The 22,778-nt window shown below is 32.3% G+C and overlaps 2 protein-coding genes across 6 annotated transcripts in view; both read left to right on the forward strand.

Annotated features, from left to right (window-relative positions):
- The first annotated feature begins 47 nt into the window (after positions 1-47).
- Tnks (poly [ADP-ribose] polymerase tankyrase) lies at positions 48-7,571 on the forward strand. Of its 3 annotated transcripts, none has more exons than XM_072903939.1 (11): positions 48-249; positions 1,003-1,205; positions 1,321-1,646; positions 1,853-2,106; positions 2,219-2,552; positions 2,662-2,792; positions 2,867-3,095; positions 3,375-3,760; positions 3,963-4,394; positions 4,576-5,108; positions 5,213-7,571. In XM_072903939.1, the coding sequence occupies exons 1-11, from the start codon at positions 48-50 to the stop codon at positions 5,801-5,803; spliced, it is 3,621 nt and encodes a 1,206-aa protein (XP_072760040.1). In that variant the 3' UTR covers positions 5,804-7,571. The 3 variants fall into 3 exon arrangements, with proteins under 3 accessions (XP_072760040.1, XP_072760041.1, XP_072760042.1); XM_072903940.1 differs by having other exon boundaries at positions 2,671-2,792; XM_072903941.1 differs by having other exon boundaries at positions 1,354-1,646.
- Positions 7,572-9,714: 2,143 nt separating this feature from the next.
- The window catches only part of Gbs-70e (Glycogen binding subunit 70E), a 29,061-nt gene continuing 15,997 nt past the window's right edge, over positions 9,715-22,778 (forward strand). The window contains exon 1 of one of the 3 annotated variants that reach the window (XM_072903963.1): positions 9,715-10,560. The gene's annotated coding sequence lies outside the window, so the exon portion shown is untranslated. The remainder of the gene's footprint in view (positions 10,561-22,778) is intronic. The other 2 variants (XM_072903961.1, XM_072903960.1) reach the window with 2 other exon arrangements.

Genomic DNA, 22,778 nt, shown 5'->3' on the forward strand with positions numbered 1-22,778 from the left:
TGCTGTCGTCGGACGGTGCGACGGCGTGAAAATGGCGGTGTGAAGAAATGGCAGGACGCAGATCGACACTGACGACGAATGCGGTGGACTCACTGCCGGGATCGGGAGGCGGCGGTGATCCGCTACGCGAGCTCTTCGAGGCCTGCAAGACCGGCGATCTCGCCAAGGTGAAGGCGTTGGTCAATCCGAAGACGGTCAACGCCCGCGACACCGCCGGACGCAAGTCCACCCCCCTGCACTTTGCAGCTGGTGAGTTCGAGCTCGAGCTACGGAGCTCTCTTCTCTTTAGAATCATAGCGAGCATAGTTCTTGAATAACTACTTTTCGAAAATATTAAAGTTTTTTTTTGTAAGCACGTGGATTGATAATCGAGGAAGGTTAAGATGAGCGAGCGTCACGTTCAGCTGATCGCAGTCTCTGTTGAGCAGAATTGTCAACTTGTCAAATCGCACGAGTATACGCAACGATTCCTTACCGTTGATAATCGGCATTTAAATTGATTTACGTCAAGTTTTAATTTTTAAATTTTTATTTTTATTTCTTTCTACTTGCAAGTTATAATATTTTTAAGAACATGACATATACATATATAAATTTTTTTTATGCAAATACTCAGAAACACTAAAGCTTTATAATTAAATAGGGATAATAAAAAGTTAAATTCTTCTCTGCAAAGAGAAAATATAAATATTCGTAGGAGAATTTTTTATTCAAGAAATTGGACAAGTATAGATTCTAAGATATAATTTTTAATTGAATAAGAGTACATATATGTATATATGTATATATATATAGCTTTATATCAATTTTTTCATATGCATGTGATAATATTTTATGCATAATTATATAATAATAACATACTTTGTATTTTTTTAAAGATTATATTATAAATGTAAAATTTTTCTATACATTTGTATACATATATACATTGTAATAGTTTTAAAAATATTATATATATATATTTTTTTTTAAATAACATTTTTGTTTAATTTTAAAATGTAGGATATGGTAGAAAGGACGTTGTAGAATTTCTCCTATCTGCTGGTGCATCAATTCAAGCACGTGATGATGGTGGTTTACATCCACTACATAATGCATGTTCCTTTGGACATTGCGACGTTGTGAGATTACTCTTGGAAGCAGGAGCAAGTCCAAATACAAGGGATAATTGGAATTTCACACCTTTACATGAAGCGGCGATTAAGGTATTGATTTTTTGTAGCAAAAAAATATACTTTTAACATGACTTTTTGTCATTTGTAATAACAGTTGAAGATGGAAATGGTGTCTAACTTTTTCATCTTCATTTATACTTGGCAGGGTAAAATAGACGTATGTATTACTCTGCTACAGCACGGAGCAGATGTAAACATTAGGAATACAGAAGGAAAGACTGCATTAGAGGTAGCTGAAGCCTCTACTAAATCAGTACTAACAGGAGAATATAGGAAAGACGAACTCTTAGAAGCTGCTAGATCTGGAAACGAGGAACGATTATTACAGTTGCTAAATCCCCTTAATGTTAACTGTCACGCTAGTGACGGTAGAAGATCTACACCTTTGCATTTAGCAGCTGGATATAATAGATCTAGAGTTGTACAGATTCTTCTTCAGAACGGCGCAGATGTACATGCTAAGGATAAAGGGTTAGTATACATGTAGACATTCAACCTATACATATTTATATCGCAATGAATGTGTTTCAAAAATCTTTCCAAAAAATTGCTATATATTTTATTCATATATATGCTATTTAGTTATTTTTTATTTCACTTTTATTTATTGTAGCTCTTTATTTATACAATATATCTAATGTCAGAATCTATTGAAATTTTAATTGGTTCTTTTACAGAGGTCTTGTGCCACTCCATAATGCCTGTTCATATGGCCATTTTGAAGTGACTGAGGCACTTTTGAAACACGGCGCCGCTGTCAATGCCAGCGATCTCTGGACATTTACTCCGTTGCACGAAGCCGCAAGTAAATCTAGAGCAGAGGTTTGCTCCTTGCTGTTGAGCGAAGGTGCGGATCCGACGCAACTAAACTGCCATAGTAAAAGCGCTATCGACGTAGCACCGACACTCGAATTACAAGAAAGATTAGCCTGTGAGTTTTAAGCGAATCTATCGTATTGTTTTTTCTATTGTTATTATTTTATTTGTAAACACAATTACAATTGTACATATTTGAAAATTGCATTTAACGCTTATGATTCCAGACGAATATAAGGGTCACTGCCTATTAGACGCCTGCAGACAGGCAGATCTTACGAAGCTAAAAAAATATTTGTCCCAAGAAATCGTCAATTTCAAACATCCTTATACCGGGGACACACCGATGCATTGCGCAGTGGCGTCACCTTATCCGAAGCGAAAGCAAGTTATCGAGACCTTGATTCGAAAAAATGCTGCCATGAATGAGAAAAATAAAGATTTTCTTACGCCACTTCACGTAGCGACTGATCATTCGCATTACGATGCGATGGATATATTACTTCGGCATAATGCAAAGGTTAACGCGCTGGATGGTTTAGGACAAACTGCGTTGCACAGGTATCTTTGTTCTAAAAAAATTATTGATTTCAGCCTCGCCTTTATAAAAGAAAATGCTTTTGTTTAGATCATTAGTTCATAAATCGTCAATTAATTATTTCCTTACTAGGTGCGCTAGAGAGGATAATGTACAGGCTTGTAGAATACTCTTATCGTACAACATCGACCCATCGATAGTATCTCTTCAAGGATACACCGCGGCGCAAATTGCTGCCGAGAATGTGTTAAAAATACTGCAAGGTAAGATATTTAATCTAGTTTTGAGAGTTACACTCTCAGAAGAACAATTTTTGATTTTAAGTTTAATTTTATAGATCCGCCGAATGGAACCGATGATGTGGAAGCGCAACTCTTGGAGGCGAGCAAATCTGGCGATCTTGCAGCGGTAGAAAGAATCTTGCAGGCCAATCCGCATGCAGTGAACTGCCGCGATTTGGACGGAAGGCATTCAACTCCACTGCATTTTGCAGCGGGTTTTAATAGAGTGCCAGTTGTGGAATACTTATTAGCACATGGCGCGGATGTGCATGCCAAAGATAAAGGGTAATTAATGTGCAATATTATTGTAAAGTACTTGTATTATGATTCTATTTTGTTTTTTATATCTTGTAAGTAGAGAATCTCTTTATAAAATGAATAATTTACTAATTATTTTACTATTGATCATAATTTACAAAAAATATTTCTCAATACTTAGATTTTCTTGTATCTGTAGTATCATACAATTTGGACACATTAATCTTCATAATTTAATTAAATTGTTCTTAATAAAATTTAATAAAACATTAGATATTATATTTATTTTATAATATGATGATATAGTGGATTGGTTCCTCTTCACAACGCTTGCTCTTATGGGCACTACGAAGTCACGGAATTATTGGTAAAACACGGTGCGTCCGTGAATGTCGCCGATTTGTGGAAATTTACGCCACTTCACGAAGCCGCCGCCAAAGGCAAATACGAGATAGTTAGATTACTATTGAGACACGGAGCAGATGCTACTAAAAAGAATAGAGACGGCGCGACACCATTAGATCTGGTAAGAGATGGTGATCAAGACGTAGCGGATCTTTTGCGTGGAAATAGCGCTCTTCTGGATGCAGCAAAGAAGGGCAATTTAGCTAGAGTTCAACGACTAGTCACACAAGACAACATTAACTGTCGGGATGCACAAGGACGCAATAGTACTCCGTTACATTTGGCCGGTAACTTATATCACTTTTTATAAATATATAAATATTGATAATCTGTTCTCTTTTTTCTTAATAATTTTTTGAGTCCCTTCTTTATACCTTTGGTTATTATTATATACTGTTCTATTAATATAAAAATCCAATTTTTTCTGAAAATAAAAATGTTTTATCTTTATATATAATTTTATTCATAGACTATATCTTTTCCATACAGCGGGGTACAATAATCTCGAGGTAGCTGAATTCTTGCTCGAACGTGGAGCAGATGTAAACGCGCAAGATAAAGGCGGCCTTATTCCTTTGCATAACGCGTCAAGTTATGGTCACTTGGACATTGCAGCCTTGCTCATTAAATATAATACTGTAGTAAACGCGACTGATAAATGGGGATTTACACCACTTCATGAAGCTGCGCAGAAAGGTCGAACGCAACTGTGCGCTCTTCTACTTGCGCACGGCGCCGATCCCTTTCTGAAAAATCAAGAGGGACAGACTCCGGTGGATCTAGCCAGTGCGGATGATGTTAGGTGTCTATTACAAGATGCTATGGCTTCTCAACAAATCGTTCCATCGGTACCATCCGGCAATATGGTTAACAGTACTGGCGGCAATCCTGTTAACAGTAGACCACCCAGTATTGTATCCGGTAAGAATGCTTTGTAATTATAAAAACTGTTTTAAAATTCTTTAAGCTTGATTAAAATATATATCAAACACAAAAGAGGCAGAAAAGATTCTAATAAAATATAGACAAAATATATATAGAAAGTATTCATATATACATATTTACACTCATTATTATTTATATTTTCTTCGCTTTTGCCTAGTTCCCGTTACACCGCCGCCGCCTCTCACTCAAGAAACAGTTATCATGCCATCCGGAGCGGCTATGACTTTATGCGTACCATTAGCTCGTCCGACATCGTGTCTGAGTCCAATGCCACCGAGCGAACCATGCTCTGAGAAAGAGTCCAAGGATTTATGTAAAGAACACAACGGTTCCATCACGACTGTCGCTGGTTTCCTACAGAGCCTCGGTTTGGAACATTTACTCGAGCTGTTCGAACGCGAGCAAATTACTTTAGATATACTGGCAGAAATGGGTCACGAGGATTTGAAGCAAGTTGGAGTATCAGCTTATGGTTACAGACATAAATTAATTAAAGGCATGGACAAGTTGTTAAACACAGCAGCGGGTTCTCTTTGGCAGCCATCCATAAATCCCGGGACATTATTAGTGGATTTACTAGCGGAGGACAAAGAATTCTTGGCTGTTGAAGAAGAAATGCAAAGTACTATTAGGCAACACAGAGACAACGGTCACTCTGGCGGTATCTTTTCTCGATACAATATAGTCAGAGTACGTATAACTGTTATTTAACTATATCAAGAATGATAATTTTTTTATCGACAATTTTTAATTTCATTAAAAAATATCTTATATGTATTTTTTTTTTTTTTTAGATACAAAAGGTTCAAAATCGCAAGTTGTGGGAACGTTACGCTCACAGAAGACAGGAAGTAGCTGAAGAAGTCGGCGCCGCCGCTCCCGCTTCTCCTGGTACTGGACCGAGGGGTAGTTCCAGTTCGACAGTATCACAGGCGAATGAGAGAATGTTGTTTCACGGAAGTCCATTCATCAACGCAATTGTTCAGAAAGGCTTCGACGAACGGCACGCGTACATCGGTGGAATGTTCGGCGCTGGTATATATTTCGCGGAACACAGCAGTAAAAGTAATCAGTATGTTTATGGTATATGTGGCGGTACTGGATGTCCCGCGCATAAAGATAGAAGCTGTTACATTTGTCACAGACACTTACTGTTATGTAGAGTTACGCTCGGTAAGTCATTTTTACAATTCTCGGCGATGAAAATGGCGCATGCCCCTCCCGGCCATCATAGCGTAATGGGTAGGCCGTCACAAGGTGGCTTGGTATTTCCCGAATACGTTGTCTACCGAGGCGAGCAAGCCTATCCCGAATATCTCATCACATATCAAATTGCGAGACCCCAGCAAGAAAATGGTGGTAGTGAGGGTGTCGAGGAACGGTGATCGAAAGAGCTGGGTCCCGCGGCGAGATTGCGCAGTCTCTGTTGCTGTCAAAGACCGAGGGCATGCGGTGCTTTGTCGCGGACATAAAACACGAACTGTTTCGTATTTTACTTCATCAATTCTTCCATTTTTAATTGATTAGAAATGTGCAAAAGTAACAGTGCGCGCAAGCGCGTGTTTATGTATGTGACTGAAATATATGCGCACTTATAAAATATTTTATTCCAAAATAATATCTAAACTTAAAAAAAAAAGAAATGGCCGTTGTAATAGCTTATTTCTAGCATTTAAACGTGATATTATTTAAGCTCAGTCCAAGCGAAGATAGAGAGATGCATATGGATCATGATGTGTATATATCGATATAGATTGCAGTGTGTCTCTTACATCAGATTTGATGTGTCGATTAGTGTGTTCCTAGCATTAGTCAGTATTAAAAGAAATTACAATGTATTCGTATAAATGTGGGAAACCTAATTTATATTGACACATGCTTTACATGAAAAAATTAAAAGCATAGGAAAAAATATTCGATTGTGAAAGTATATAAAATCATCGAAGAACGAATGTAATTTAACTGACCGTCTCACACATAATATAGTAGCTATAATATAAATTAAATTTATCTATTTGATATATACATTATAAGTAAAGTCTGCAATGTATGTGATAAAATGTATGTTTATATATATAAATATAAATTTGTTTTTTTTTTATATGAAATAATGATATATTTATAATTATTGAAAAATTTTACAGCATTACATGGTATGAGTAATTTTTGTATTTTTATTTTAAGAAACGATCCAATCGACAGAACTATATCTGTATGTAGACTATTATTATTTGATGTATTACAAAGTTTATTTAATTATTAATACATAGATACCCCTTTACATTTCGGACTTTACTTACGATGCATATAACATTTATAGTCTTAGTGTAAGTATTGTACATAAAATTCATGATTATCTATTCTTTAATATTTCATAAATGTAATCAATGGGGTTCCTATATAATTCGATAGCGATTTTTCAAATACTGTACAGCCTCTTTTTACTAAGACAATATAGCTATTTTATTAATGTCAACATATTTTAGAAGTAAAGAAGATATCAAAAGATATCTACGTGTTAACTCTGAAAGCAAAACTACCCATTGTCAAGGCCGGGCGTAATACGTAGCTGCAAATTATTATGACATCGAAAAATAATTTATTAAATAATCGAGTTAGTTTTACTTCAAGATACGCATAATGCCATTCAAGGAATAATAATTTTTTTAAGCAAGCTGAAGATTATAAATGGCAAATATCGAAGACATTGATCTCATTAAAAATCGTCTTTAATTCAAGATATATATTCAATACGAAATTATTCCGCTGTAATTAAAAAGAGGAACAACTATACAAATATATAAAAAGATCCTATGACTGTATATGACAGGAAACGAACACCACAATCGCAATTGCAATAGTTTTAACATTATTCTCTAGGTGATGGGGTGGCTTTTTGTATTTATGGAAGTTTTCAATTCATTTTAAGTAAAATGCTACCGATTATCTGTGACAGAATATGGACACAGATCTAATGATTTGTCTGCGCTACTGCCTCTGCTTCAATGCCGATATTACAATATTTTCGTGTAAAGCAGATATGCAGTAATAGGCCAGATATATATGAAGCGTGCATACATATTACCATTGTGTTCTACTTGTAAGAGAACGAGAGACTTACAAAGAAAAACAATGACTTTCTTTAATTGTTAATACGTGAGTTTTTTCTATATCTTTATTTTATCCTCCTGTTGCGTAATATTTTTAGGATTCACATGAAAAAAAAACACATCCTTCTTCCTCCCATAAATCATCTGCTCAAGGATTATTAAAATTTTGCTCCATTATAATACATATTTTGCTTTAAGGATTAACATCAATATTTGTAGATTTCTTTATCAGCCAATTGCAAAAATTTTGTTTCTCTCTCAATTGACAGAATGCACGAACGCCGATATCTTCCACATGTATGCATACATCATTCAATGAAACTCATTAAAACGTAAATATTTTTAGCACGTGTTGCGTATTGCAAGATATGGTTAATAGTAAGAAACTCGATAAACAGTTTAATCCACTACTTTGTATCTCTGCGGGTCTTTTTAGTCTCCTTATTAAATTATTTGTCAATCTACTTTATGAGCTATATTATATCATTCATGGAATTTTTTCGATTTTTAAGCAAGCTCTTTTTATACAAGATGTATTTATATGTACATTCTGAGAAGATACACATTATGTACACTGATGTAAAAGCAAAACCGATTACGTTATACGTTTCGTTACATATCAGATAAATTACTTAAGCATATAGCATACATATAACACATTGATGTGGAGATTAGGATAGGAAAGGTACTAAAACATATTATTTATTTGTCAAATTATTTTTTTTTTCTTTTTTCGTAATTTTATCAGTACATGTGAAAGTTTGTTTTATTAAAGTATTTTTCTTATTAGATAATAAGAGGAATAGCATTTTTACATTAATTACGTGCGGAGCAAAATTTATCTTTGAAATTAAGTTTTCATTTAAATATCGATATGTTTTCAATTTTATCCCTATACTGAAATAATGAATTTTAAGACTACAAATAGCCGCGAAACGCGCTCTGCTAATGCTGGACTAATACGTATACTATTATAATTTATAATTGCTGCAACACATGACCATGTCATATGTCTGAGCACGTTAATATCAGAATCAATTTGCGTGATAATATCTGATCACAACGTTACGTGCTTTTAACGCGCAGCAACCTTCAATAGATTTTCGAGTATGCATGTATCTCGAGAATAGACTTTTGTAAAACTTTTGTATACTTTGCCAGTATAATATGGGACTAAACTTTAAACTTTAAAGGGTATCATTTCGCGCGTTTTTTCAGCGATATCCTCTCGATATCATTGAGAGCAAAAACAAGTCTGAGTTGCTGATACATATTCCTCGGATGGGAAAAATTTGCAAAAATTAAATTTCAACAACCAATACCGAACGTTTGTTCTCGTTTCGAGTGTTGTCACGTTCCTCGTCGGTCGTTTCTTTAACGGAAAATTACGCGGCAACGCAAAACCTTTTAGAAATTATGTTAGTGTGATACGTGTTCACGTGTCGTGTACCATCGTGTATCGTTTGATGAATCGACATATTCTGATCTTGGCGCCATTTACTGGCACTTTAATTAAATCTTCGCGATATTTTTTTGCTCTCATTATCTCGCGTTCCATTGGAAAAAAAAACCCAATACTGCAAATCATAATATTTTCTGCTGCTTGTTTGTTCGTTATCTTGCGTCCTGTTAATTACAAAAGTATCATTATGTATCTCTTTACCATATAAGAAGGAGATACACACATTTTATCATACGAAAACTTAAATCGCAACGCAAATATAATTTTTATTCTCACGAAATTTTTTCACATTATTGAAAGATAATTTTATGCAGCGCGATAATCGCATGATTCAGCTGTAAATACTAAAAATACCAATACGCGAGCGCTGTCAGTATACATCCAGCTCAATACATCAACGTTATCTATTTATCGCGACATGCATATTTTATGTTACAGGTGCGTTATTAATATACGAGCGCTTCTCGCTTATGCGCGGTAAATTTCGCGGTAACATCGACAGACTGCCGAAGGAGATTTGGCGCCGGTTACGTCAATTACACGTGCTAGTTCGCAAGGTCGACTCCAGTCATCAAGTTCCATCGAGCACGTGCGTCGCATTCGCAATTACAGCGATTACAATTCAAACACGATTATTTTTCAACCAGGGGCAAGGGGAGGGGGGCGAGATATTTTCGCGCAATAAATGGGGCACGTAAAGGCATAAAAAGAGCGACGTCGCGGAGAGAACCGGTATATTAAAATCGCCCCGCTGCAACATTGTAGCGGGAGAAAATCAACCGGCGCGACATGCGGTTGCAAGCAAGAATGCAAAAGCCACGTGACTCGTGCATCGTTTCGATTCGTAAAGTCGCCGCGATCACGTGAATGTCACGCATGACAGTAGGCACGCATGCGCGCGCGCTTACATCGCCGGCCGGTTCGCGCCTCGCGCTATACGTTCAAACGTGCGTCGGACGCAGTCGGAGACAGATTATTAATACCGCGCGATTGACGGCGCGTCGTCCGAACTCGCGAGGTAGAGCTTGAACTCTCGCTCCTCTCGGACGATATCGTGATCTCGCGACTTTTCGTGCATCGGTCGAGGAACGTCCGATCGAATGGCAACGGATTAAGATAAGACGCCGCTGTCGGTCGTGTGCGACGGAGTCGGTGACGGACAAGCGTGCGATGCTCTCATTAACATGTGAGAGGAAAAAAGAGAAAAAAAGAGGTTCCACAGTTTCTTTAAAGTCGGTCCTTTAAACGCGATCGGCGTATATACACAAATTTTTATACACCCTTCATATAAAATTGAAACTCAATAATCATGATATATCCAAGTATCGTGATGTCACGTACGGTCGTATAAGAAATTTTTCCAGAGAGAGAGAAAGAGAGAGAGAGAGAGAGAGAGAGAGAGAGACACCAGACAACTCTATCACCAGTCACATTTTTACAAAGAGGAATGCTCTCGTGAGAAAGGAAAACGTCGGTGGGAGCTGACTTCCTAAAGAAGAAAACGTCCACGAAGATTCTTTAAATCCATTCTCTGTCGGGTCAGAGGGGTTCATCATTACTGCGAGAAACAGTAAGTAACTCGTTATTCTTTATCGCTTTTTATTGGTTTATTAACATCTCACGCGTGGGCGATATTATATATCTTTCGCACGCTAATCTCGCGAGATAGAATGATTCCATTGCAAGCACTTACGATGCAAACGATTTGCCAATTTACAATCACCATTAATTTTGAATTCAAGTTATATAGTTAAAGCTCTTTTTCTCATCATACCGTTTTATCGTATTTGTAAATTAAAAAAATATGTTGAATAAAATAACAGAAAAAGTACGGATGGAGTTAAGAAAGAGTATATTTTATTCAGATTGGAAAGTTTTCTGTGTTGAAGTAGCTAAAGTCATGAAATTTGAACACTTTTGGCCAAATGCCAAAAGATATTTTTTCTTTTAACGTAAAAAAAGAAAATATGTTTGTATTGAAATCTTCACATGTATGTTACAACTAGATCTGATTTCTTTAATAATTAATATTATATATATAATTAAAAAATTAAGATTTTTAACAACACATCATTAATACTGCCAAATGAATCAATGATACAATAAAATTGTACTGTAATAATTGTGCAATTAAAATTACAATGATTTGACAATGATTTCTAAAGACAAACTCTTCGAATATAAATTTTTATTTTTGCCTTATACATATATTTCCACGTCAGAAATTTTGCATTTTCAACTTTGAATCGTAGAGATGATAATATTACAAAATGCGAAAATTTTTGAAACCGATATTATCATTTTTCAATAAATTCAGATAAAAAAATTAATTGATAAATTAATAAAAAAAATTATTAATAAGATAAATAAATTTACATAAAAAACTACTTAGGATTTCTTAAAATAAAATTATGATAATTGTTGTATATAAAGTGTATATCTTTTATATCTGTAGTAAAAAAGATGTTATAATACTAAACATTATATTAAATTAATATTAAGCTTATCCCGGAATATTGTATCAGTTCCAGACCGAACTATAAAGTAGTTATGCATTTATTCCGCTTATGCACTACACCGCTTAGGTCTGCAATAAACCTGAATGTTTCCTTTACAGTCAGGAATGACTTGTAGTTGCGGATTTCACATTTGATACAAGTCTATGAGAGGACTTGTGAGTATCTATATTCTACAATAAAGTTCCTGTTAACGTGCTTGACACTTTATTATCAATGTTATTATTTAATTCTGACTAATGTATAGATGACATTGAATTTAAGCATAGGCTGAGGATAAGATAACTCAGATTTTGAAACAGATGTGGCGCAAACAAATAACTCGGATTATAGTAGATTATATTTAATTTATAAAAATATAAATTTTTGTATATGAGAACTTTTAGAAAAAAATTTATTTTAAGCAAATTATTTTAGCAAACGCTAGATTTTAACGAAAACTTAATTTTAGAAAGGAGAGTACATGTTGACGAAACGTGCGTGATACTAATTTACAAAAATAAAAGCAAGTTCTGATCTCATGAACTATTAGTTGTTTATAATCATGTGGAAAATACCGAGATCTTTTTATGAAGAGAATGTCTTTATAAAGTTGTCTATAATTGAACTCTTGCTCTTTGTTTATCGATATGATATTTTTTTTTAGCTGACAAAAAATGCCGATATAATTGCGCGACGTTAATCGGAAGTTTGTTACGTATACATTATCATAAAATTGTGTGATATTTTAAATATAGGATAATTAGGATAAAAATAATGTAAATTTTTCAGCTAAACACTTCTAATCATTTAGACGCATATTTCGGGCCGTTGTGGAATTTTTCCACACGGGCCGAAATAACTGTCCACGCGTTTACCTCACGTGTTATCGTTTCACAAAGGGGATTCTTTGTTTACAAACAAGATTTAAGATAATTTTCACAAATGACAATCTACAATTCACGTTCGTGTTATATTAATATCATACAATTATAATGAATTAGATATTAATCAAACCTTGATAATTAGATGCGCTAAAGAACTTTTCGTACAAAATTAATTAGAAGCAGGCTAATAAAAGATTAATTAAAATAAATATCATTTGACAGTTTTCTGAAAAAATTCACTACCTCAGTTATTTTATTTAATTTTAATAAATTGAATTTTAATCAATTATAATTTAATAATTAAATTATATTAATAATTAAATATTTAATTGTAATAAAACATTAATAAACAATAATTTAATTGATAATTTTATCAATCAAATAACGGGACAAAAAAATAAAATATGTTTAATGAATCGAACTTGATAAATTTTTTCGATTATCAAAGATGACAGTTTTTCTTGCATCAAACTTTTTAAAAGATTCATAAACGTGCTTCGAATATGCTCTGCGTCTAAATATTCTCTCGAAACCAGCTTAGCGACTTCCCGAACGACGTTCACACGTCGTATGTGTGCGTGTGGCCGCGTGCTCTCGTGCCCCCTCAAGAAAACTCGTGTGTTTTCCGGTCAATCGTCCCTCGCATACGCCCACACGAAATTCTATCGAACTGGAATTTTGACATTTATACAGAAAATTTACTTACATGTGTTTCCATTCATATCCAAACACTTGCTTCCGGAGAAAGTCTATCTTCTGATTATTATAACAAAATATTCCCCGTAAAAAAAAAACTTTGAAAATTTGTTATTTGACTGTATAGTGGAAATTTCGATTATAAATTTAAATACAATTTGGAATTGTCAGATCATATTAAAATCTTGATATCTTTTTTATAAGCATTTATTATTAGTTTTAAAATAAAAGATCAGTAAAAGTTGATATTATTTTCATAAATAATTAATTAAATTTTAATGAAGTTATTTTTTCATGAATCTATATATATATATATATATATATATATATATATATGACTTGTTGAGAAATTAGTATATCTTATATTTCGTTAAATATTATTATTATTATTATGTAAATGTATTTTGTTTTTTATTTATGTAATATAATAGCAATAGTAGAGCGAGTTTTTTAATTCATTGATTGATCAATCGCATGATGCGCAAATACAGTACGCGTTTCATTTGCGCATCATGCGATTGATCAATCGATGAATTGAAAAACTCGTCCGTATTAATAAATCATTACATTATTAGTGAGAAACATAAATAAAAAATGAACGATACTTAATCAATCTACTCACGTCGTACCTTAAAAGAAAAAGTAAACTTAGAGTCACGTGATTCTCGAATGGTAATACATCAGATATAACGAAAAAAAAGTTAAGGCGTCACAGTTAATTAAATGTAACCAAGTGCAACTCTTTCGATACTCGAGAGATAATTAAAGGATTAAAAGATGATATGACGATTATGTAATAATCTTGTCTTTGCATCAAGAACTACTTAAAGATCATTTATTTGCTTTTAAGTTGATTTTTTTCTATTATTGAAATAAGCAAATTAAGCAAATATTAAATAATGTGGAAATAAGTTCTCGGCGCTTCTCAATTTCTTGATATCTTTAGAAATAATTAATTTTTTTCCCGCTTTGACATTGCGTGTACGCATAGTTTCGGCATGACTAAACTTTGTTCGGTAAGATTCCACGATCGAGGGCGTTAGAGCTAACTGTAAGAGAGAAAGAGAGAGAGAGAGAGAGAGAAAATGCCGAGGATAAATATCGGTTATCATTACTGCTTCGAACCAGAAACGCGGAGACGATAAGGCCAAGAAGATTCGACCTCAGTGGCGCCTTCGACTGAGTAAAAAGAAGAAAAAAAAAAAAAATAAAACAAAAAAGAAAAAAAATACTCTGTACTGAGAGTACGAGTTACGAATCGCCTGATTCAGAAGGTAAGAATTATGATTCGTCGAACGCCGTCTATACATCCGTCACGTGCTCGTCGCGTGGATGTCTGGCGACATGTAATGATTAATAGCATTCCTATCGATAACTTTGTCAAATTTTTACGATTGGACAGAACTCGTGCATTTGATTAATGCTTCCAGCAGATAATTTTTATAGGAAACAAAACCATTTTTACAGAAAATGTTTGGTATTATATACGGACTGAAAGCGAATGAAAATATCTAGAATAAAAAAGTAAATAAGCAACGTTTTGAAAAAAAAATTCAATTAATGTCGTTAATCGTAGCAAAGAAAATAAATGTATTTATATATCTACGAATAATAATTTAATAGAGAAGATAAAATAAAAATATTTTAAATGCTTGACTAATAATAACTGCATCATTAATTTCGTTTGTATCATTAATTTCATTTAATCATTTAGAATTTTGATAGGCAATGATTACAAAGCGTAGCATTAAAGAATAGACCAATCAGAATATAAGTTGTCAAATAATTTGTAAACTAATTTTAATATCACTCGTAATCTGATCACCAAATTCGAACTAAAATAGAGATATTTAAATTCCGTCAACCAGTCCTTCCGCTTTCGACTGGATTCGATTTATGCTCGTTTCTCTTGTAACATGCACGTGAAAAAAAGGTAAAACCGGTTGAGGAATGTCTCTTTTCCTCTGTTTATTATCTTTTATGATAATCGACTACTTTTTATATTTAAAACTTTTATGTTTGACGGAAAACACTTGCACAATGTGAAGTTAAATTTGAACAAATTATCGTCATAATTAAGGTTTATTATGGATTACTAACAATAACAGTATATTGACTATTATTCATCGATTCGACTCATCGAAACTAATGAATGTGAAGAGCAAACATATGTCATTAAGTAAATTTGATAAATATTGATGTTCTCAACTTTCTTAGCATCAATGCAATGGTAATATACAAATTTTTTATATTCCTAAAATATATTAATAGTAAAATATTAGAATTAATAGCAAAATGATTTTCTATACCTAATATACATCCAACTTTTTTGTTAGAAAGATGACAATTGGTTTACATTATTAGAAGTTGTTTGAAATTTTTTAAGATTTTGTTTTTCTAATTTATTAAAAACAAATTTATTAAAGAAACTTAGAAACTTTTGATTGAAAGATCTAGGTTAGTTCATAGATTTAAAAATTTAATTTATTATAAGAATTTGTTTGTTCGGAATGTGCTGTTTTAAAAAAGCAAGTTTTTAAAAATAACACTAACGTACATGTGTCTGAGAATTGAAAATGGCGAAGAGCAGCGGTTCAAGGTTAGTTGCTATAATGTTTACATTCTCATGTACATCGTTTACATTCTTCTGGTCACTCTGATGCACAGACTGAGTAATATGATATCGAGATTATCGTAGGTCAGGCATACACAAAGGTTTCGGCATCATTATTTCGGTGTCATTTGTCTCTTCTTTCTGATAGTGTCGATTCTTTTATTTCACGCCCGAATCAACATTTATAATTAGAATACGATATAATATCAACAATGTGTTTATGCGAGCAAAAGGAATGCAATTAATTAAGCAATTTTATCAATTACTTATCTTTCAAATTTAATCTTGTTCATGAATTTCATTATTAGAAATTACTTAATCACTTAAAAAATATAATATGCATTCTTTTACCACAAATTATTACTTTCAAATAAAAATTGTCTGTTTATATGATACTATTTTTTTTATAAACTGTAATAAATTTTTATCTAAACGTTATATCTAAAATTTTTTGATGCTCAGGACTAAACTTTACGTAACTTTATGCAAAATCTTTTGTTCGTTTCTTTTTAAACGTTTTGTAGAGCGAGAAAATCAGAATTGCTTGGTAGAATTCCATGGAATCTATAACACATTCGGGAAAAATGGCTGTTTTCATTCACGATCATTCTGTCTTTATTTTTGCCGACTGATTCATGCGACAGAATAGGAGCATCGTGCTATTTGTGGAATGTTATATTCATGAGAAACAAAATCGGAGCGATTCGCGCTGTTGTCCGCACCCACGTGTGCGATTTCACCCTTCTCGCGCTGTCAGTTGCATCAAGACAACTCTGATCGACGTCATTGAAAACGTCATTCGTCGCCTCGCGAGTGTATTTTAAACAATCAAATCAAACGCGCCCTCTTCCATTTTTTTCCTCAATGATAAAAAATATGTGTCTTGAGCGGCAAGGTGACTCCGATTAAATGTTGTATCAGGCAATATCGCACGTTACGGACCGACAAACAAAAGTCACGCTATACCGGTAAAACTGTCGAAACCGATAGCAACATGTGTTTTCGTATGCGCGATTAAATTTTCCTGTTTGATTCGAATATTCGTCAGATTGTCGGCAGGTCATACGATACAATAAAACAATTTTATATACGATAGTGATTATGTCAAAATTTACTTAAAATTTCGTAATTGTATATGTAGATAATATAGTAATGACAATTATTGTATAATAATTCAATTGTTTTTTTTATATTTTTTTATTTTTCACAGATTTTTTGTTTTTTTTTTTTACTTGATTGAGTATAACAATTTTATTATAATAACATGAAAAGCCAAAATTTTTATAAGAAAAAAGTGAAGTAATTATTAAATTAATTAAATGTACAGGATTATATTATTCATATGACTCTAAGCCAATTATCAATTGCTTATATACACTTAAATATTGCTAATGTAATAGAAATAAATTAAATTCAAAATTAGGCATTATTTACAAGAATTTTTTTTAATGCACTCAGCATTTGACACATTTGCGTAGTATTTCACACCCTTTCTCCCATTTCTGTTTTTATTATCTGTCATGTTAATTCCACACAGTTAGTCTTATCACTTTTGATATAGTAAGATACTGACGACTGATAACGAGAATTGATTTAATAAAATTGCGATGTCTACTACATATACATAAATGTTGCGTTACTTCATAGTATTTTCTCAGTTAAATAATCTGTCATGGTGCACATTTGATAACGATAATGATTTGATAATTGACATTTTTACGACCTCTCGATTTTTCTGGGTAACATGAGATTACATGGTACATAAAATTTATTTTTGTGATAAGTACGTAATATATAAAAGTATATCAGCAACTGTACATTTATAAATTTATTATATTTTATGTAACAAGTACTTTTTAAAATTTATACAGAAGATTATGTAATTTAAAAAGCAGATTAAAAATTGTGTAAATTAAAAAGAAATAAAACTATTAGAAGAAAAATTCAAAGTAAAAGTAATAAAACTAATTAATAAGTAATAAGTATTTATATAACTACTAATTAATAAGTAGTAGTCTAAGTTGCCACACAGTATTTCAAAATATATTTTTATAAAACTTTAGGCTATAAATTCCTCGTCTTTTAAGTTTATTTTTAATTGTGTTAATTATTGATTCCAACAAATTTGAATTTTTCCGCAAATATCAAACAGACAATTAATAATAATTTATTATTATTAAATGTCAGCAATATATGCAGAATTTTAAAATTAATATTTTATCTTGACTATAAACTACATATGTAACGTAATACCTCGTTTTTTATGATTATTGCGTAACTCATCTTAATCTTGGATGCATATTTTTTGCCTCTGAATGGTTCAGTGCTCAGATATCACGTCTTCCGCTCGTTCTGAATGATGAGTGACGATCTATCCATCGAGACAAAAATATAAATAGTACGTTTTAAATCATATAAAAAGATTTATGAGACAGATTTATAAGGCAAATTTCATTCATTGTGCATTGTTAGGGATAAAAAAGTCGTTTAAAAGATATACATTTCATTCCACGTGACTCTATTTTTCTAAATTAATAAGGTCAATGACACAGAAGCCTGTTAGTACAATCTCTACTTTAAATTTCAAGATTATAAGAATATCAAAATAACTTTTCTTTTTTATGTGTGTCTGTGTGTATAAAAATATTATCTATGTATTTATTATAAATCACACACTGAAGTATAATAATTTTCTGTCAAAGAGCATGAAATATACGATTCATAATTTTCTAGATGTTTTGTTCCATACTCAGTAATTTGCACGTAATAAACACATAAGTTATACTATGTATAAGCGTATATGTAAAATGTAAGCTGAAAAAAAATTATAGTCTATGTAAAATATATTGTAAAAATAGAAGAGTATTGTAAAATTTTGTGTCTTAGGAGAATACGACTAGAAATTTACATGGATTTTCTAACATTTTTTTCAATTTTTCCTTGTATCAAATTATAATTGTTATTCTTTAAATCACGTTTACTTCTTATTAGAGCTTGTTATTTATGATACGACGCGGGGTTAAGGTTTCCTATTTCAAGCAATTCGCAATTAGGCTGAGATTCGCTTTTCCGTTCTTTGATGATACGTGCAAGTTTACATCTAACTTAGAGCGTGGACAATTGGACCTGGTCCAAGGCCGTGATTTGTTTCGCGACACGAAGCGTAAGAGGATGGTGGACCTTTTCTAAATTTGACCGCGAGTATGTTCGAAATAGTTTGACGACTGCGCAATTTTCCTTAGCAAGTCACGAGACCGGATAGTGCTCGACGAAAGAAAAGAAACCGTTGTATAATTGAGATTTTACGGCACACTGTCATTTAAATGCCGCATTTAAACACTTTTGAAGCATCGAAATAGTTCCGAATTTTTTGCGAAATATGAAATTTGCGAAGATTGAGTCATATCACTAATTTGCAAGCTCTAATTTTTACTTGTATATATTTGAAGAAATATTACATTATATAAAAAATATAAAATGACATAAAATGAGTTCCTCCTTAAATTAAATAATTAAGTTTAAAAAAATCTTAGATCACATAAAGTTATATTTCAAGAATAAACTCGAGAAACGAAGGAATGAGAAAAACAAGAATGAAATGTCTAATGTCGAATTAATTAGATAAAGCAGAAACGTAAAACGATTTAAAAGATGTTTCACGTAAATATTAATGAGAAATCTATGTTTATGATTAATTACAAAATTAATCTAATTAGTAATTATATTAGAGAAACAGAAATCGTTTTTTATCTTTAATGTTCAAAAATAATAGATTATTTTTTCTAGATAAAAATGATGTCATTTTGTATAAACTATGATGAATTATGTGAATATATATCATATGATTCTATTATTACAGTATAAAATAATATCTAATCAATGGCTGGTAAACTGCTACAAACTTTAGTACATGATTGTCAACATAATTATCAAGTATTTATTTCGTTGGTGCTAAAAAATACATTTACAAGCGGAAAGACATTTGTTTTAAATAAACAAACTTATTAAAATTATAAAAGTTATAAAATTTTTAGAGATTAATGTCATCAGTATGTACATTAATTGAGGCGAAGAAAAGAGCATCATCACAAATGCATTCAATCGCCTATCGAACTTGCATATCTGACACTCGCTACAGTCATGTCGCGTGCTCCTCCACATGACCCGACCCCACTAAATATAAACAGAAAAGGTCAGACGATAAATTGTTACTGGTGACATATCTATCCCACGCTGCTTTCTAAGTTGCGTCATTAACGCCATCAATTTTTGTTTTGATGTAAATTTTAAAATTATTTGATTAATGCCGGAATAACTCCGGAATTTATTCGAAAAAGAAAAGAACACATATTTGAAAGTATTTTAAAATATTTAATTTGTTTCCCCATTTTTTATATCTGCAATTAAATCTGTGAATTTAATTTAACAATATAAATGTTACACAAGCATTCTATTATTTATATTTAAATTTACAAACTTACGTTTATGTTTATACAAAAAAATATATTTTCCTATAATAATATAATATTACAATTATTATAATTGAAATTCTCCTTTAATCAACTCTTATACATTATACAATATTATAAATGTCTATGAAAAAATATTTCAAATGCATCAATAAACATTTTAAAGGAAATGCCATCATAACACATTTTAATTTATAGTATTATTCAAAACGTTTATCTAATTATTTATGACATATAATGGATAGTTTGATTTGATCATTAGCTTGATGAGAAATTTCTTCTTTTCATCTTGTTCTGCAATAAAAAAAAATCACTTGGAATACGTGACAATGCATCTCGGTAAAGTGTAACGTGTCGTAAATAGAGATGTAACGAGGCATGTCGAATCGAGAATTAAAACTGTGAGTTGAAGTCTGTTCATTTCGCGGCCTCTCTTTAGGAACGATAAAAATATCACAGCCGAATATATCACGCTCGAACACGCGATGATGTGCCTGAGGAGGAAAATGCAACACGCTTGCCGCGAGTCATCGGATCGATGAATAGACGTGCAACGAGATGTGTCGAAGATTTATTATCTGGAAACGCGATAATGAAGACATTGACAAGATGAAGGCACTGTTCATGAATCTGGATCATTGTTCAATGAAATTTCATAAAAGTCTTGCTGTTTAAAGTTACGATAATTTTGCTTAATGCGAGATAAAATTTTCATTCAATTTCTTCGTAATGTGTACACAAATTAATTAATATTTTATCACGCGAAAATAATTGTAATTACTGACTATAAAAAATTATAGTAAATAAAAGTTACCAATATTTCTTAATATTGATCTTTATAAATAAAAATAACTAATTATATAATTATTATATTATAAAATTTTATCAAATTTTATTTTTGTGTCTGTTATGTGTATAAATTATTATTTAATATGTTATTTAATGAATAATTATATCTATTAATAATAAAAATAGAGATAAATCATTAGTTTATCGCATTGCATTATTTAACGATTTGACGATATATATTATTGATGTATCTAAGTACTGACTTCGGAAAATTACAGGAAAATGATATGACTTGTAGTAAGAAACGATAAGATTTTTTGTGTAATTTGTTAGACCAAACAATCTGTCTTTGCTACATGATTGACAGATGAAGCTGAGAATACGAATGACACTGTGTGATGATCTCGACTCTTTAATAAAATTATTTTCTTATATTAATTATTTATGTTACAAATACGATATACATGTATTTATATGACAAACGATTTCGTAAACTGTGTGTGTGTGTGTGTGTGTGTGTGTGTGTGTGTATAGGATTTATATTTTGTAATAAGTTTTCTCTAGATAATGTTCTTATATTATAAAATTTTTTGTTATCACAATTACTAATGTTTAATTTAAGTCCTCTCTAGTTCTTTATTCTTATTGTTAGTAAATATTTTTTGTCTCGGAGAATCTTTATTCTCTTTTTCTTCCTCTCTCTCTCTCTTAGATATACTTAATCTAATTGCTTTAATCGCAACTTAATTATGGTCTAGTTTTCCCAACCTGAAGTAACAAGATTTCTTTGCTTACATTGCTTTTTATTACATTAATTATACCAGTTTCCTGTTTCAATTGTTAAATCATAATAAAAATAATCACGCGTCTCGAGTATCTAAGTATGCTAATGCAAACAGAAAATGAACATTAAATCATTTAATCTATGCACCGATCAAATTAAGCCTCGTTTACTCTCTACCACATGATAAAGCGATATTCTGAACTATCTTTGTAGAGCTCTATTTCTATTGATTTTTTTTATATCAGATAATGTGATATTACTGCTTTCTTTATAATTTTTCAAAAGAAATGAGTCTCAGGATGTTCATAATAATAATAGCGTACTTGGTTTGCTTTTGCAAGTAATATTGGCAAAGTGATATTGTATCTATTATCTGATTATTAAATAATGAACATGAGTTACATCATTCTATATCTATAAAGCCTTCCATCCATGATCTGAGAACTCTATTCGAGTTCTAGTTTCAAGAAATGGGTAGTAAATGAACTTGCAGCTTTCACGGAAAAGCGGTAATTTTATTAGCTACCCATTTCTCAGACCGAGATCTCGGAACCAAGTTCTATCCTTGTGCATGCAAGACTTAACACCCTGGAAATTAAATTAAATTTTTGCGATTAGATCAGGTTTCTATTCCTGGTCCAGGAGAGACCTATGCAACTTTTGAAGCATCTTGTATTGTAATCGATATGCATTCTCTCGGCGCGAAAAACGCGTACACGAACGCAATTTAGGAGGTGACTTTGCGCTGAAACCTGAAACGTCCGCGCTATTCATGGTCCGCCGATTCTCAAACGGCGCGGACGCTCTGCCGTTCGGTTCCGGTCTGGTACATACAAACTGTAGTACATATAAGTGTCTTGTCTCGAGCCCGGAGTTCGCCCGCGGAACCGGTCTTCAGAAAAGGAAGAGAGAGCGGCTGCGCAAGGATCGCCGGTTCGAAACTCGTAATTCTACTCCGCGAGTAACATGATTACACGTGTATTCTACGGCGAGTACACACACGTGGTTGTCGTGTCGTTTGCAAAAAAGAAAAGTATATCAACGACAAAATTGT

Source organism: Anoplolepis gracilipes, chromosome 12 (genome assembly GCF_047496725.1).
Source record: "Anoplolepis gracilipes chromosome 12, ASM4749672v1, whole genome shotgun sequence".
Taxonomy (NCBI): Eukaryota; Metazoa; Arthropoda; class Insecta; order Hymenoptera; family Formicidae; genus Anoplolepis; species Anoplolepis gracilipes.

Coding starts and splice junctions, on each gene's coding strand:
- Tnks (XM_072903939.1), top strand. CDS start 48: ATGGCAGGACGCAGATCGACACTGACGACGAATGCGGTGGACTCACTG. Junction 3,761..3,962: donor TACTCCGTTACATTTGGCCG/GTAACTTATATC, acceptor TTTTCCATACAG/CGGGGTACAATAATCTCGAG. Junction 5,109..5,212: donor CTCGATACAATATAGTCAGA/GTACGTATAACT, acceptor TTTTTTTTTTAG/ATACAAAAGGTTCAAAATCG.